The 18241-nt window shown below is 41.3% G+C and overlaps 1 protein-coding gene across 2 annotated transcripts in view; it reads right to left on the bottom strand.

The window, feature by feature from the left end:
• LOC120058186 (collagen alpha-1(XVIII) chain-like) overlaps window positions 1-17796 on the bottom strand; it is an 82161-nt gene extending 64365 nt beyond the window's left edge. The window contains exon 1 of one of the 2 annotated variants that reach the window (XM_039006669.1): window positions 17351-17796. In XM_039006669.1, coding sequence (XP_038862597.1) covers window positions 17351-17696 — 346 coding nt within the window. In that variant the 5' untranslated portion in view covers window positions 17697-17796. The remainder of the gene's footprint in view (window positions 1-17350) is intronic. The other variant, XM_039006670.1, reaches the window with a different exon arrangement.
• Between the last annotated feature and the right edge of the window lie 445 nt (window positions 17797-18241).

Raw genomic sequence — 18241 nt, 5'->3', positions numbered from 1 at the left:
ACAACCTTGTTACGTTGTCTATATACATTTGAAGTTACTCTTTAGTATCTTACAAGACAGGGCGGGGGAAAAAGTGTGACATAGCTAAACAGAAAACAGGAAGTCTGATGGGAAATGTTAATAAAACCAGTCTATTCAAACAAGTGACTGCGGAAAAAAATTCTGAAATGGGAATCACTCACACAAAATCACGTTTTTGAACAAGTGACTCTAAAAAGGGAGGATGACTATCCTTCATTGTACCGCAAATTCAATTGGAGTTAATTAACACTGTATGATTCAGTTCGAGCAGATGCACAAGTACTGAAAACACTTCCTAAGAGCATTGAGGCCTTATCAAACAGATTCTAGTTCCGTACATGCGAGTACAGATGTAAAGTCTAAACCGTATGCTTATGACACATTACGACACAGAATTAGGATTTCTGTGGATCACAAGCTCATCGCAAATAAGTATAAGGCTAAGCGCAAATCAACATGTAGTTTTGTAAATAGTAGAACAATTGTGCACTGCATACTCTACATGAGGATCAATTCTAAGAATGAATACATAAAAAAAACATCTCAAAATTCCATTAATTTCTGAATTGAATGAAAATAATGAATGAATTTATCTAATGAAATTCCTGACTTCTCCCAAAACCTTCAGCACACACACACACACACACACGTTGCCCTTTATTTCATTACATCTGTTAAATGTCATCACGTCAGGGCAAAATAAGTCCTACAGCTAGGTTCCCCAAATATCTGCACTCCCTCTTCAGTCGCCCCGGGTGACTCTGGACTGGGTTCAGTACATATATTTTTGGGAAATAAACAGAGAACACAAAGATCTTGTGATTCATAGCGACTAAATGTTCTATCACATGCTGATCATCAAATAATCTTGCTCAAGTGGTCTATTTCATCATAATTCTACTTCAAAATACAAAACAATATATGTCTATAAATATTGAACATTATGGGATACAAAAATCCTCTGTCATAGCTAAAGAAGAGACTTCAAATGGGAAGTTAAGTGTTTTCTGACGCATGTATTTGTTTTCTGACACATTCACGTGTTTCACAAAGCCAGTCATGCTATGTGTCGTGGTGCCAAAAAGGCTATTTACTGTGCGACGATTGACAACTGAACAGCAAGTGTTGACTCATTTATAAAAGGTGTCTAACTGACTGAATAAAGTCGATCTCCTACCTCCCTTTGCCATTCATAAATCATGGCTTGCCAGACAGTGACGCTAAAGTGAGTTCCCCGTCTCAGTCAGTGAGCGCAGCCTACCGAATCACATCGGATAGCTGTTCATTTGGCTTCCTAACAATTTGCATAGGCTACTGTCAGGCCTAGGGTTTTTGGCCGATTATTTGCAGATAAATTATTTAAACATTCTATGAATTAGGTGAATCATCACTGCAGGAACAATTGGTAGTGGAGAGCCTCACTGTGGTCCAAATATTATAGTTTGGGCCCTCCTGGAATCCAGGCATTAAAACGGAATTCAACAATAGGCTATGCAAAAAATGTATTGACCATAGTAGGGAATCAACTAAATGTATTGAAAATGAATTAACTTGCCCAAATTTATCATAAGACATGACCAGAATGCATCAGTGATTCCTACTTTCTGAAGAGGCAAGAAGAACGCATGTCTGTGTGCAGTGCGCACTTCTACCACTTTGTGTAGCTGTGAGCGTCTTCTGGTAGATGGAAAGGCTTTCCCAAAAACCGTCTCAATTAAATGTTGTTAACTACAAAGTAGCCTATGCTCACCTGGCAGAATTAGATAATGAATATTTTCATCAATCCAGTGGGTATTTGTTTAGCAAACTCTACCATCACGTGCGCTACAAAAACCCCACTAAACAACAGCCTCTTGCTAGGTGCACACTTGAATGAAAGGTTAACTACACCCAAAAATCTAAATTTCTCAGATATTTCAAAGAACTCTAAAATGGTCTCCTGATGTGGCTTAAGCGTTGTTGTTGACTTAGAAAAATCACAAAATTGAGTGTTCTATTTAAAAAGCTTGATTTTGAGAGCGAAAAACCTGAAAAAAAATGGGAAAACTGAATCTTAGGGGAAGAAAAATACTTTAAATGATCTTTCAAGATAATGTGGCCTATTTACGTCATTTTTAATACAATACTTAATTTGAAGAACAAACATTGTGGCAATTCCTATATTGCAGTCAAATTGTAAATGAGACTTTCATTTCAAGAGAAGACAGGTTACATGTTAAAAAGGTTTAATGTTCTCTTACTTAGAAAATAGTCCTGATCATATAGGCCTTGACAATGTCCAAAACAACTAACAATACACATTTTCAGTCATTTAAAATTGTCTACTCTATGCACTTGTGTAAAACACTGCTCTATGATCTAGTTGTACCCACAGTCCTGGCCATCTGCAGATGGGTTCTTTTCATCATCCCTAAAATGACCTTTGCTGTTCAGGATACTGACATAAACTGGTGGATGTGCCTATTAAACAATGTAGAATCAATCAATCAGTCAATAAAGACAAAACGTATTGCAACAATGAGAAACGGAACAGCTTTTTACCGGGTTTATGAAGTGTGATGGAAGGGTTTTTCCCTCTCAAACGTAAAACTAAAGGAATGCCTTTGTTGATGTCAGTGAACGCACCGGTATTGTGTCGTCTAAAGGACAGTGAGTCATTAGAAATTATTGAAACACATTGGACTGTGTGTGCAGGGGTTCAAGATGAGCATTTTAACTAGGATCGCCATTCAACCCCCCCCCAAAATAAGCCTTTGTCGTCCATTGACAGTTTAAAAAGACTTGGCCGATCAGGCAGTGAATAGGACAGCTTCTGAAAAGGTCCTGCTGGGGTTTATGGTCCCAGCTTGTCTTGTCCGCTACATTTATTGACCACGAGCTTGAATGCCGCACATTTCTGTTTTCCCACCACTTTGAGACATTAAAAACATACATTCTGCTGAAGCGCCACCACTTCACATAATATATACCGCGAACACTACAGCAGAAGTAAACTCCTTCCTCCGCTTCTCTTTTGTCCTCGTGAGGCTACACATATGTTGAGTTTACTGGGGAAGCTGTGAAGTGCTGGGAAAGCTGCTAAGCCAGCTGTAGACTATTGAGTGAATTTGTTTATGGGTCGGTTACTAAATAATGTTATGTACGTTAACTATTACCTAATTGTGTTCATGAGTCTTATTAAATGTGTATGTTTACTGCTTTGCATTAAATCATGTATGGCTACAAATATTGTATATAGGCAACATGTATTCATATTTGCAGAATATTGTATGTATAATCTACAGAAATTGGTTCAGTTATGGCCTGAATACTGTATATAAATTCATGAATATGGTTATATAAAGGCTGAAGGCTAAAAACAGCCAATACCTAGTTTCCAGTATGTATTTTTGTTTTAAAGAAAGTATTTTCATTTTATCTTGTTTTTACACCATCCATTAACATCAATCATTCACCATAAAACAGATTTATGATCGAAAAAGCTTAGCAAAACAAAAAAAGGTGGCAAAGTAGGCCTAAAATATTTTTTTCAAATAACAAAAAAATTAATAAGAGTAGGCTACATGACAATGCAGCGCCATTAAAAGGTCAGAATAAATCATCCAAGAATGTGCTTGTTCTGGTCTCATAAGGATTGTGGAGCCATTAAAAGGGTTGCAAGTGTCCAAGTAGGCTATGTGCTCATTTTTCTCAGATGGATTTTGGCTTATTCACAAATGCAACTTGAAAGTGTAGGAAACGCTTTTCAGGTAAGACTCCAGCCATTCAGTCCTGAGCTGTGTTCGAATACCCATACTAACATACTGTATACTACATTTTAGTATACTGTAAACGAAACAGTATCCTTTCAGTTAAGTGTACTAGCTATTCGCCTGTCTACCGGAAGTTGATGCTGTTGCTATGCAACCTCTTGCTAGCTAGTTAGCATAACAAATGACTAGTTAGACATTTTACGACTTCGGGTGTGTTCTTAAATTCAATCTGGAGTGTGCTCTTAAATTCAGAGCGTTGTCAGATTGTCTGTGTGGAAATTCAGAGCGTTTGGCACTCGGAGCGCACACTGGAAGCTCAGGCCGAGGAGCAGGGTTGATTTGAGCGTTCTGACCTTACAGCGGCAGTCAAGCACCCAAGCTAATGTTGACTAGCTTGCTAGCTACTTCCAGACATAAATGAGACCACTCTGACCATTTTACTCACCCTAGCAGAGCTGGTTAGGCAGTTTTCATGTTATCCAGACCGTTGGTGACTAACTGTGCTGCTGGCAACAATTTATGATGCTTTTTTGCGTTTACTGACGTTTACTGAGGCCATGTTCAACGGGTGTTGAGTGCTCGTAAATTCATTATTCTGCGCTTTGGTACACTCAGACGAGTGTGCTCTGAAATCAGAGTAGATATCCAGAGCGAATTTACGAAAGCACCCGAATGTCCATTGAGAACGCACAACGACTATACCATTTAGCTAAGCTAAGAACGATAGGAATAATCAAGTCAATAAACGTAGGGTAGTTAGATAGCCTATAGTTAATATACAGGAAAGTTTGATGTATAAGTAGCCAACCAACGTCAGGTAGCTAGCTAACATACCGCTATGCTATGTGGTTCGTAAGGACAGTGTGGCTAACAAATTGTCAGCCAACATAACGTGTAAGGTAACTTACTTGAAAATGTCATTACTTTATTACATTGCTCAACATTTTCTTAACATTTGACATAAAGCAATGAATTTGTATTCGCTCTCGTTGTACTTTGGCTGCATATTTTCCGCCATTTTCTTAAAATCTGAAAACAATGAAAAGCCACGCCCATTTCCTAAAGCATTACATTATGGGCCCTAAAGTATGGAAATAGTGTCCTCTGTGTGTATAATTCATATTTTGCCAAATTTAGTACGACATCTGGGAACTTTTGGCATACTAACTATATCCATACTATGACCAATAAGGATACTATATACTCAATTCAAGTCACAAATAGTAAGGTTAGTGCGGTTAGCATGAGTATTCGAACACAGCTCTGGTGTAGGCTACTTCTGAACCAGTGACAACAGATCCTTCTGTTACTTGTGGTCGGCGTGGAATGCCAGCAAGTTGCTTCTCCATTCATGTCACCTCTTTGCTACTGTCGTGTACATTTCAGAGTTATAAAAAAGGGCCTTTTTTCAGGGAACAAGTAATGGGTTATCAACTTATAGCTGGTCTGCAGCAATGGAAGTAAATTAAGCCTTGAAAGTTGATGCTAACAATTCCTACAGGTATCCTAACTTTTGTTGATTACTTACAAACCCTCTATTTATATAAAAGCAGTGTTGGAAAAGACAGTTACTACACCCTCTTAAGCATTATTTGAACAGTATTGTACTACAGGAAGTAGTATATTGCTATCATAATGGCCAGAAAAAGGCAATTAACAAAAGAAGCCAGAGGATTATAACCATTAAAAGTGTAGGTCTTTCCTTTAAAGAAATTGCAAAGAACGCCAAGGTGTCAGTGAGTAGTTTCCTACACCATCAAAAGGCACTTGGAAACTGGAGGAAACAAAGCCAAAGCCACGACAGAATCAGAAGACAAGTTTCTGAGAGTCAACAGCTTGCGTGATAGGCAGCTCACAGGGCACCAGCGTCAAGCACAGCTTAACACTGGTCGAAGTAAGCAAGTCTCAGTTTCAACAGTGAAGAGAAAACTTCGAGATGCAGGTGCGACAGGTCAAGTGGTAGTAAGAAAGCCATTGCTAAGATGGCAAAATAGGCTTGCCTGGGCCATGAAGCACCACCAGTGGACTACTGAAGAGTGGAAGAAAGTCTTACGGACTGATGAAAATTTTAAATCTTCAGTTCATCACGCAGGGTTTTTGTACGCCGTTGAGTAGGCGAAAGGATGGTTCCTCAGTGTGACACCAAACATGGAGGAAGCGTGATGGTCTGGGGCTCTATTGCTGGATCCAGAGTGAGTGGCACCCTGAACCAAAATGGCTACCACAGCATTTTGCAGCGCAATGCAAGACCCTCTGGTGTATGCCTAGTTGGTCAGGGGTTAATCCTACAGCAAGATAATGACTCAAAGCATACCTCCAGGCAATTTCAGAACTACCTTAGAAGAAAAGAACAAGACCATAGGCTTCAAATCATTGATTGGCCAGCACAGTCTCCAGACTTAAACCCCATCGAGCTGGTTTGGGATGAACTGGGCAGAAGGGTGAAAGCAAAGCAACCTACAGTGCCTTGCGAAAGTATTCACCCCCTTAATATTTTTTATATTTTGTTGCCTTACAACCTGGAATTAAAATATATTTTTGGGGGGCTTTATATAATTTGATTTACACAACATGCCTACCACTTTGAAGATGCAAAATATTTTTTATTGTGAAACAAACAAGATATAAGATTTAAAAAGGGAAAACATGACTGTGCATAACTATTCACCCCCCCAAAGTCAATACTTTGTAGAGCCACCTTTTGCAGCAATTACAGCTGCAAGTCTCTTGGGATATGTCTCTATAAGCTTGGCACATCTAGCCACTGGGATTTTTGCCCATTCTTCAAGGCAAAACTGTTCCAGCTCCTTCAAGTTGGATGGGTTCCGCTGGTGTACAGCAATCTTTAAGTCATATCACAAATTCTCAATTGGATTGAGGTCTGGGCTTTGAACATTCCAAGACATTTAAATGTTTCCCGTTAAACCCCTCGAGTGCTGCTTTAGCAGTATGCTTAGGGTCATTGTCCTGCTGGAAGGTGAACCTCCGTCCCAGTCTCAAATCTCTGGAAGACTGAAACAGGTTTCCCTCAAGAATTTCCCTGTATTTAGCGCCATCCATCATTCCTTCAATTCTGACCAGTTTCCCAGTCCCTGCCGATGAAAAACATCCCCACAGCATGATGCTGACACCACCATGCTTCACTGTGGGGATGGTGTTCTCGGTGGTGATGAGGTGTTCGGTTTGTGCCAGACATAGCATTTTCGCAACATTTTTGTCTCATCTGACGAGAGTACAGTCTTCCATGTGTTTGGGGAGTCTCCCACATGCCTTTTGGTGAACACCAAACATGTTTGCTTATTGTTTTTTTAGCAATTACTTTTTTTCTGGCCACTCTTCCATAAAGCCCATCTCTGTGGAGTGTATGGCTTAAAGTGGTCCTATGGACAGATACTCAAATCTCCACTGTGAAGCTTTGCAGCTCCTTCAGGGTTATCTTTGGTCTCTTTGTTGCCTCTCTGATTAATGCCCTCCTTGCCTGGTCTGTGAGTTTTGGTGGGGGGCCCTCCCTCGGCAGGTTTGTTGTGGTGCCATATTCTTTCCATTTTTTAATAATGGATTTAAAATGGTGCTCTGTGTGATGTTCAACGTTTCGGATATTTTTTTTATAACCCAACCCTGATGTGTAATTCTCCACAACTTTGTGCCTGACCTGTTTGGAGAGCTCCTTGGTCTTCATGGTGCCACTTGCTTCGTGGTCCCCTGTGCTTAGTGGTGTTGCAGACTCTGGGGCCTTTCAGAACAGGTTTATATATACTGAGATCATGTGACACTTAGATTGCACACAGGTGGACATTAATAAATGGTGTGACTTCTGAAGGTAATTGGTTGCACTAGATCTTATTTAGGGGCTTCATAGCAAAGGGGGTGAATAGATATGCACGCACCACTTTTCTGTTTATTTTTTAGATTTTTTTTCATTTCACTTCACAAATTTGGACTATTTTGTGTTTGTCCATTACATGAAATCCAAATAAAAATGATTTTTTTGTCTCCAATTGTTTATTTTTTCCATGTTTTCATTTCAGAGTACAAATTAAACTGTTCTAAAACTTTTGACCGGTAGTGCATGTCAGGAGCTCCTCCAGAGCATGTTCCTGGGTGCTGAAAGAACCGGGTATCCAGGATAACTTGGAGAGAATCCAATCAGTGAGCATTATGAGACCTCAGCATTCGAAAGCATCATATTCGGTGCACTTCCAGAAGGACTTATTTGCTTGCTGTCTGTCGTTCCCGTCTTTTGTTAAAACATGTAGCTAGCTAGCTAGTTAGCTAAACAATGGACCAATCACAACTCATGACGTTACTACCCTGCATGAATCTGCAGGTAGCTAACCAACCAGGTTTGATGGCTAGTCAACAAACTAGTCAACAAATTTGTCTGAGATACAAAGAATAAGATCATACACTTAACGTTAGCTAGCTAACAGTACACTTGAAATGAAACTACTTTGTCAAAATTAGAAGCGTGTAATATCTGAAAATCTTACGTATACATCATGTTTGGACGTGTCTGTCTGATGCCATGCATGGTTGCCTTAGTTTGACGATGTAATCCAGACTGGTGTTTTCTCCAACTCCTTAGCTATCATACTCAAATTCCACTGATTTCAAAACTCGGTCCCCCAGAAAGTGGAGAGCAAACACATAACGTTAGCTAGCAAGTCAGCCAGGAAACGTTAGCTAGCTAACAGTACATTTTAACTTGACATTAGGTTTATGCAGTTTTACTATGCGATACATTTAAAAAAAAAAATGTTTATTAAAGAAAGCTGCATTCGACACAATTACCTAAACATACTGACCAGCTCCAATAGACTGACGCGTGCTATATGGTAGACCAATCCAAACTCATCTCTCAGCATGTCCAGCCCACTCATTATCTCAGCCAATCATGGCTAGCGGAAGGTTGCTCACTTTTTCTGTGGCTAAACCAACTAGGCTTGTAATTTAACAATTTTATTTCTTATTTACAGATGTCATACAAGTTTGACATTAAGGCACATGAACGTTCACATGTTTGAGTAGGCATATCTGCCATTTTGATTAAAAAATATATATTTTAGCGCCTAGTTTCCTGAATGGGGTCACATTTAAACATGTTAACCCCCACGTCCTCAGAGCATGCGCAGACCAGCTGGCTGGTGTGTTTACAGACATATTCAATATTCATATTCACATTTTATTAGTCACATGCGCCGAATACAACAGGTGAAATGCAACCTTAGTGAAATGCTTACTTACAAGCCCCTAACCAACAGTGCAGTTTCAAAAAAATATGGATAAGAATAAGAGATACAAGTAATTAAAGAGCAGCAGTAAAAAATAACATATAAAGGGGGGTGCCGGTACAGAGTCAATGTGCGGGGGCACCGGTTAGTTGAGGTAGTATGTACATAGATTTAATTAAAGTGACTATGCATAGACGACAACAGAGAGTGGCAGTGGTGTGGAGGGGGCAATGCAAATAGCCTGGGTAGCCATTTTACTAGATGTTCAGGAGTCTTATGGCTTGGGGGTAGAAGCTGTTTAGAAGCCTCTTGGACCTAGACTTGGCGCTCCGGTACCGCTTGCCTTGTGGTAGCAGAGAGAACAGTCTATGACTACGGTGGCTGGAGTCTTTGACACCAATCTTTTCCTATCCCAGTCTGCGGTCCCCACATGCTTCAAAATGGCCACCATTGTTCCTGTACCCAAGAATGCAAAGGTAACTGAACTAAATGACTATCACTTCTGTGATCATTAAGTGTTTTGAGAGACTAGTCCAGGATCATATCACCTCCACTTTACCCGTCACCCTAGACCCACTTCAATTTGCTTACCGCACCAATAGGTCCACAGATGATGCAATCGTCATCACACTGCCCTATCAAGGTTCTTTCAGGGAAAATCCCAGAACTCCTGAAGATAAGTAGGGAGACGAAGGGAAGTGACAGTTTGGGATTTGAAGTCAGGACGCAACCCCGTATCTGGTGGCCAGTTCGATTCCAAAACTCTCCATGGGAAAATGGGAAACATCTGGTGGATCGGGAATGTCATCATTGGTGAACTTTGGAGTCGCTCTGGCTATGCTTCGTCACCAATCACTATATCCCTTGGGGCGCCTGATAACTGCAATAATTCCTTTCACATCACAACAAGCTGTTACGTTGTCTAGACCTGTTCTTATGGGGGTCAAAGATCAACAGTGGACACATGGAAACCCCATGGTTGCAAAATCGAATTACCTGATGTTTTCAAAGCATATGTTCTCTATAAGGTTATATCATGTTTAATAACTCAATTAAACAACAAATTACATTTGGAGGCAAACAAGGACTGTTTGTATGTTACTTTGGACTTTCTGCATTAGACATGACTATGGGTTTGGCATTAATTTCCTGCTTTCCCTGCCTTTGTTCGAACCATGTTACTCAGTGTTAATAAGGGGTACACCATGAAGTTGTGAGGTCAATTTGATGTCAAGTATTGAACAGCATAATACTTGTTGTGCCAGGCCATGGGATAATTTAGGTCAACCTCACACTAAGCATCAGATTCTGTTCAGCAGTGACTGTTGACGATATCTTAATGAATTCAATTTTAGATACTGTATGCATCAGATGAGACAGACAATGATTCATGCCATAGTGTTCTAAATTTGTACGAAAAGTAAAGACGTGCACTTAGTTAAGTATTGTTTCTTTATCCCATGTAATGCATTCTCAGTGAATTTGGAGATGTTTATTTTTTTTCCTATTCAGAAAAATTTGTAATTTCTGTTGTTAGGTTTATGTCCCATCCAACATCCTGATAATACCATGTTTCCATGTGTCCAATAACTCCATTCCATCTCACATTGCTCAAATAAACCGCAAACCTGGTTTAAAAAAAACAGATAAAGCAACACCTCACGGCTCAATGACTCTGCCCTATTTGACCTAGATAGTTTGTATGTATTGATATGTAGGCTGTGTGTGCTTTTAAAAATAATATTAACGTTCCGTATTATGTCATGTTTCATGTTTTGTGTGGACCCCAGGAAGAGTAGCTGCTGCTTTTGCAACAGCTAATGGGGATCCTAATAAAATACAAAATATACAAATACCAGGTTCTGACCAATAGATGGTGTGGTTCCTGCTATTAAGTGATAAAAAAAAGGTTATTGGTTATAATATATTGGTTTCCTTATCCTATAAGCAGTCTACGGACAAGGTATGACATCAACCCATGCTTTGGTTGTGTTTCTATGGCCACTGTGTCAAATACTAACTTTTTTGCATTTGTGGCACAAATTCAAAAACACAATACATTTCAGACACTTTAGAAGGATTTAAACATGAAGCGTGAAAATGACAATATAAGTACGACTTTGTAATTTGCGTGAACTACTCCTTTAAAATACTCTCAACTTTTTCACCTAATTGCAGGAACAGCACCATATAGTGGTCAGGATGTAGGATGGGACTTAGTTTTTTGTTTGTTTTTAATGACTAACTTCTCTGAACAGGGGAAGAAAAACATCACCAAATCCACTGGGAATACATTACATAGAATTTAGACAATACACCGAGCTGCAGCTCCATACTACTTGTCAGACACCGAGAACTGTTACTATATACTTGTTGTTGGGGTGGGATTGTCATGGGTTGTGGAGGGTCCGTGGGTGGATTTTGACCATTCCATTGGATTCCTCATGTCTAATTCACTGTTAGAAAAAGGTTTGGTCCAAATCGGATGTTAGGTACTATATTTATTTAACATTATATGAATCCTATCATTTCTCAGAGATCAAATTATATTTCAAAACATTATTTTGCAGGAATGCTAATCTTATCTGTTGCTAACATAAATTATTTCAGAACAATCTGAGATGGTGGGTGTCAAAATCCTCTTTCTTGTCAATTTAAAGTGGAACGACCCCTGTGCTACACGCGGAGAGAGGACATTTAACCATCTTCTTGGGTATGACGCTACACACTTGGCACACCTGTATTTGGGGAGTTTCTCCCATTCTTCTGTGCAGATCCTATCAAGTTATGTCAGGTTGGATGGGGAGCATTGCTGCACAGTTATTTTCTGGTCTCTCCAGTCCGGGCTCTGGCTGGGCCACTCATTCCCACAGCATGATTCTGCCACCACCATGCTTCACCGTAGGGACAGTGCCAGGTTTCCTCCAGACGTGATGCATGGAATTCAGGCCAAACAGTTCAATCTTGGTTTCATCAGACCAGATAATCTTGTTTCTCATGGTCTAAGAGTTTTTAGGTGCCTTTTGGAAAACCCCAAGCGGGTTGTCATGTGCCTTTTACTGAGGAGTGGCTAAGGTCTGGCTACTCTACCGTAAAGGCCTGATTGGTAGTGCTACAGAGATGGTTGCCCTTCTGGAAGGTTCTCCCATCTTCACAGAGGAACTCTGGAGCTCTGTCAGAGTTACCATCGGGTTCTTGGTCACCTCTCTGACCAAAGCCCTTCAACGTTTACTCAGTTTGGCCCGGGCGGCCAGCTCTAGGAAGAGTTTGTGGTTCCAAACTTCTTCCATTTGAGAATAATGGAGGCCACTGTGTTCTTGGGAACCTTCAATGCTGCAGAAATTATTTTGTACCCTTCCACAGATCTGTGCCTCGACACAATCCTGTCTCGGAGCTCTACGGACAATTCCTTCGACCTTATGGCTTGGTTTTTGCTCTGACATACACTGTCAACTGTGGGACCTTATATAGACAGGTGTGTGCCTTTCCAAATCATGTGCAATCAATTGAATTTACCACAGGTGGACTCCAATCAAGTTGCAGAAACATCTCAAGGATGATCAATGGAAACAGGATGCACCTGAGCTCAATTTCTAGTCTCATAGCAAAGGGTCTGAATACTTATGTACATAAGATATCTTTTTTTATTTTGAATACCTTGCAAACATTTCTAAAAACCTTTTTTCGCTTTGTCATTATGGGGTATTGTGTGTAGATTGTTGAGGATAAAAAATTAAATAAAATGTTTAAATCATTTTTAGAATAAGGCTGTAACGTAACAAAATGTGAAAAAAGTCAAGAGGTCTGAATACTTTCCGAAGGCACTGTATAGACAGAACACTGGTCACTTTAACAATGTCTACATACAGTTTTACCAGCTTTTACCCAATTCTCTTCGTAGCTCATCCTATATAACTGCTACTGTAAAAACCTTTTCTATTCATATACTGTCTCTACACACCATTTATACACCGAGTTTACAAAACATTAGGAGCTATTTCCATGACAGTGTGATCAGGTGAATCCGGGTGAAAGCTACAGTCCCTTATTGATGTCACCTGTTAAATCCACTTCAATTAGTGTAGATGAAGGGGAGGAGACCGGTTAAAGGAGTTTTAAGCCTTGAGACAATTGAAACATACATTGTGTATGTGTGCCATTCAGAGGGTGAATGGGCAAGATAAAATATGTACCGTAATTTCTGGACTATTAAGCGCACCTGAATATAAGCCGCACCCACTGAATTTAAAAAAAATAATGTATTTTGTACATAAATAAGCCACACATGTCTATAAGCCGCAGGTGCCTACCGGTACATTGAAACAAATTAACTTTACACAGCCTTTAAACGAAACACGGCTTGTAACAAAAATAAATAGGCTTTTAAACGAAACACGGCTTGTAACAAAAATAAATAGGCTTTAACGAAACACGGCTTGTAACAAAAATAAATAGGCTTTAACGAAACACGGCTTGTAACAAAAATTTAAAAAATAGCAGTAAACAGTAGCCTACCAAGAAAGTCATTGGTCACTATCTTCCTCCTGTGCACTGAAACCACTGAAGTCATCTCCTTCGGTGTCGGAGTTGAATAGCCTCAGAATTGCTTCATCCGATGTTGGATCGTTTTCATTGTCGCTCTCGTCACTTTCATCCGGAGGCAAATTCCCCGCTGAGCTCATGCTGCCCTCTTCAACACGCAGCAGTCCAGCCTTTCGAAACCCGTTGATGATAGTGGATTTTTTGACAATGCTCCACACTGTCAGGACCCACTGGCAGACTTGACCATAAGTTGCTCTTCGCATGCGGCCCGTTTTAGTGAAGGATTTCTCCCCACTTGTCATCCAAGCCTCCCACTGAACACGGAGCGCCATCTTAAATGCACGATTTACACTGATGTCGAGTGGCTGCAAATACTTTGTTGTGCCCCCAGGAATCACAGCTGGAATTGAGTTTGTCCTCTTGATGGCTTCTTTCACAGAATCTGTTATGTGGGCCCTCATGCTGTCCAACACGAGCAATGCCTTGTTCTTGTGAAAGAATCCTCCCGGTCGCTTGCCGTAACACTCCGTATGCCATTCATGCATTAGGCCTTCCGTCATCCATCCTTTCTTGTTGACTTTCACAACAATTCCTCTCGGGAATTTTTCTTTTGGCATCGTCATGCGTTTGAAAATCAACATCGGTGGAAGCTTTTCTCCCGATGCCGTGCAGCTCAGGACACAGGTGAAGTGCGTTTTTGTATGCCCAGTTGTTTTCAGCGTGACGGATGATTCGCCTTTCCTGTTGACAGGCCGAGTGAGAGGCAGGTCAAACGTCAGAGGAACTTCATCCATATTTATGATGTCGTGTGGGCCGATGGAATGCTCCGCTATCTTTGCATCAGTGAATTTGCGGAAGTTTGAAACTTTTTCCTCGTAGTCGGGAGGGAGCTGCTGACACAGACTCGTCCGTACCCTGATGGACAGGCCTTTACGTCTCATAAATCTTAGACACCACGATGGTCCACCTCTAAAATCCTCAAACTTCATTGCGGTGGCGATTGTTTTAACAACAAAATGAGGAATAAGTCATGGAGTATGAACACTTTCTGAAGGCACTGTACTTCTTGCAAACTGTGGAATGCCTTACCCTTAACCATAGTCACATTTATAGGGTCTTTATAGGGAAAATGTGTTGTCTTTTGTTCCTTTCGAATTACGTATTCATTTAACATTTAAACATACCCACAGCACCTCCTCTCCAACATTGTAGCACGATTTTCATGTTTTCCCATTTTCGAAAATTAGCCTGTTAAAGTATTTGAAAAGTTGTGCATAAAAGAAAATGCACTAATTTGACGTAAGAAACATAACCATACGCGTTTCCAAATGACTACCTGGCAAAGAGAAGGAAATTGAAGCTCAATATGTGGTTTGGAGATTTTGCCACGACATGCTCGGGCCAAAAGTGAATCCTGAGCGCCCCCTCTCACTGTACTATAACAGCAGGGTGGAGTCTAATGAGATCGGAGGCTGCAAGAGAGATCAGTGATGGCTGAGAGCTGACTTAACAATATAATAAGCTACTATCCTGGCACACTGATGGCATAGGCTAATTATTGCACAACCCTACTTCTACCCAACTAGCAGAGGAAAAAAATGTCACATGCTCAGTCAGTGTCATTCAAAACAAGTCTGTTGCTGAAAACAATGTTCCCACTTTTATATGCAGACTGAGTAAGGTTTATGTTGTACAGGGAAAAAATATTTTATCTACCAGTACCATTCTTCTTTCCCTATCATGCTCAAGGCCATTGAACGACATACAGCTGGTGTCACTATGTCACCAAGCTAAAATAAAGGTAAACTGTCACACAAGTATGTTCACACACAAAGTTGGGCAGGTAGCCTAGCTGTTTAGAGCGTTGGGCCAGTAAACGAAAGGTTTGAATCCCCAAGCCAGCAAGGTGAAAAAAATCTGCCACTTTGCCCTTAAGGCAGTTAACCCTCAACAACATCTGCTCCCCGGGCGCTGATGACTTGGATGTCGATTAAGGCAGCCCCTCGCGCCTTTCTAATTCAGAGGGGTTGGCTGCGCAAGACACATTTTGATTGAATGCATTCAGTTGTGCATAAAGACCAGGTTTCCCTTTCCCTGGTTGAATGTGTAGGGCCAAACCACAAAAGCCAAAATAATCACTTCCCATGCGCTCAATGTAACATGACAGCTTAATTTGAACATTTAGAGAGCCGAATGCACGTCTCAACTTTGGCAAGCAATTCATACAAGAAAAGTGCGATCGTTTTCAATCCAAAATTACCACGCATAAGTACTGCTTGTAAAATGTTCTATCAATATTCCAATGATTTATGCCATGAATACACAAAAGTGACAGCTTGTTGGTGTAAAGATTGCATGCCAAGAGAATGTATAGGACGTACAGTGCATTTCAGAGTGTCGCTCCCTCCTTTAAGTGCACTTGAAACAAATGACTGCTCTATAATTACTCCCTTTAAGTTTGGGAGGGACGTTGACATGGACATGGAATGAAACGGCGACCTTCGGCAATTTACTCAGGTTTAATTGAATAATCTAAAACTAGGTGTGCCTAAAACATGTCCCCCTTTGACATTTAAGTCGCTCTACCTTAAAAGCAGTCTCTGTATCTTGCACCTTAACTAAATGACATTATTGTATGTTAAAGGATCCTTAGAGGCCACCTCTAGTTCTCCAGAAAATCTAACTTTCCTGTCCGATTGGTTACGCAGTGTGTGAATCATTGATACGGTGTGTTTTTTATACTTTCTGATATATTTTAGTTATCAGTCACATGCCAACCGGAAGACTTGGACATAAATTGACATGCAACAGGTTCAGGCCGCACCTGGAAACCACCAGTGTCATGTTTGTTTAGTCTATGTTCACACCATTGTCTTTGAAGGACTGATACCAGTCCTTCTCATCGGGAAGAGAGTGGCCGTCGTCAAGTTTGGCCGTCGGCGAGGACTGTCCAGCAGGACCTCGCAGGCCTAGGGGGCTATCACCGCACCTGGGCACTAGCAGCAAACAGAAAAAAACACTCCAGGCTATGGTGGCAGCGTGACCGCAAGAGCCACACCCACTCCACCAGAACAGCCCGGATGTCCTCCACGCTGCTGTGATTGAGAAGGTTGGGCACCGCAAAGCTGTCGCCACCCATGGATTTGCAAAAAAGCAAACGGGAATCTATGAGCAAGCAATGTGGGGATTTTGGGGCGGAGCACCTCACTAGTAGCTAGAGTGGTAGTTGTTGAAACAGGCTAGTAAATCACCTGAAAGTGTATTCACCAGAGTACTCTGTCGAGTTAAAATGATTGGCATTCCAACTAGAGCTACAGTTAATTGTTTTATAGCTACTGCGAGTTGTCTCGAGACATTAACTCTTGGGACAGGCTGACTGTCTATGGGGTAACCCATAGCATGTCCCTGTTCTGTTGTGCTTGTTCAAAGCACTTTCTGCAAGGTCCACTTGGGTAATACCCAGCGTCCCATGCTCTGTCCCAGCAAGCACACTGACATTCTCTGCTAAACCCGTGAGGTCTGTAGGTATAACTTTTCCCTCCTGGTTCTCCCACACAGAAGCTCCTGATTCAGATTCAATGCTCGACCCATATACAGATACAAATTGAGACCCAGAACCAGTTTTAAACCTGGAGCTGAATTCAGACCCGAGCCTGATTTCAGACAGTCAAATTCAGAACTAAATTCAGATTCAAATTCAGACCCGGATCCGAATTCAGAACCAGATCCAAATCCAAATCCAGACCCACTCCCAACCACCCCCAGAGACCAGATCCAGACCCCATAATGCAGAGGTGCCTTTACCAGGTTTACTTCCCCTCGACGTGGACATTGGACGCTCATTCCTGGCTTGTGACCTCACAGTGGTCAGCTTATGGGTCTCCGTGGCCTTCGAATTCTGGTCCCAAGTTTGCACAAACTTACGTATTCCACTAGCTACGTCAATGATCTCTGCCCCATCTTCTCCAACGTTGTCCGGCTTTGGTGATTTCCCGCTAGCCACAGGGTTCCCAGATCCCTCATTGTCCAGCGTTGGGGCCTCAGTGGTGCCGTCTGTACTGCCCCAGGAAAACCACAACGCCTCACTACGGCCCACCAAGAGTACCAGTAAAAAAGAGACACCCAGCTGGAATCCAATCCTGCAATCCATCCTGCTGCTGCCCACTAGTACTCCACCAGCAGCGTTGATCAGGCACCCAGAGTGAATTGTGACTTGCCCACAGCCACTGATTCACTCCACATGCACCGTTCTCCTCCAGTGCTCTGCAGAGTCACCACACACAGCCCACCAGCCAGAGGGGGGGAAAAGTGAAGAGGAGTGTCTTAATCCAAAGGGGGGACGGCAGAGGGAGGTCTCTTCCTTATTGGTTATACTCTTAATCTTTCCCTCCCACAGCTCTTCCTCCTACACTCCTTTTGTCACAGCAGTGAAAAGGGTCTCTTCTGCTGTGATACCTTTAGAAAAAATGTCTGCTTGCCTTTCAATTTAAATGTTGGTGCTTTTCAATGTTTTATAGAAAATTGACATTTGTTCCTCCTGAGTTAATCTCTTTGTACAAGCATAATAAGAGAAACACCCTATCCTAAAAACTAAAGTAGGTAAAAGTAGTAGGACCTAAGGACGTGCACTTCTCCATTCATGAACAATTCGATACGCATCTACACTGAACGAAAATATAAAAGCAACATGTAAAG

Source organism: Salvelinus namaycush, chromosome 13 (assembly GCF_016432855.1).
Source record: "Salvelinus namaycush isolate Seneca chromosome 13, SaNama_1.0, whole genome shotgun sequence".
NCBI classification, from domain to species: Eukaryota; Metazoa; Chordata; class Actinopteri; order Salmoniformes; family Salmonidae; genus Salvelinus; species Salvelinus namaycush.
This window is presented reverse-complemented; position numbering and strand designations above follow the sequence as displayed.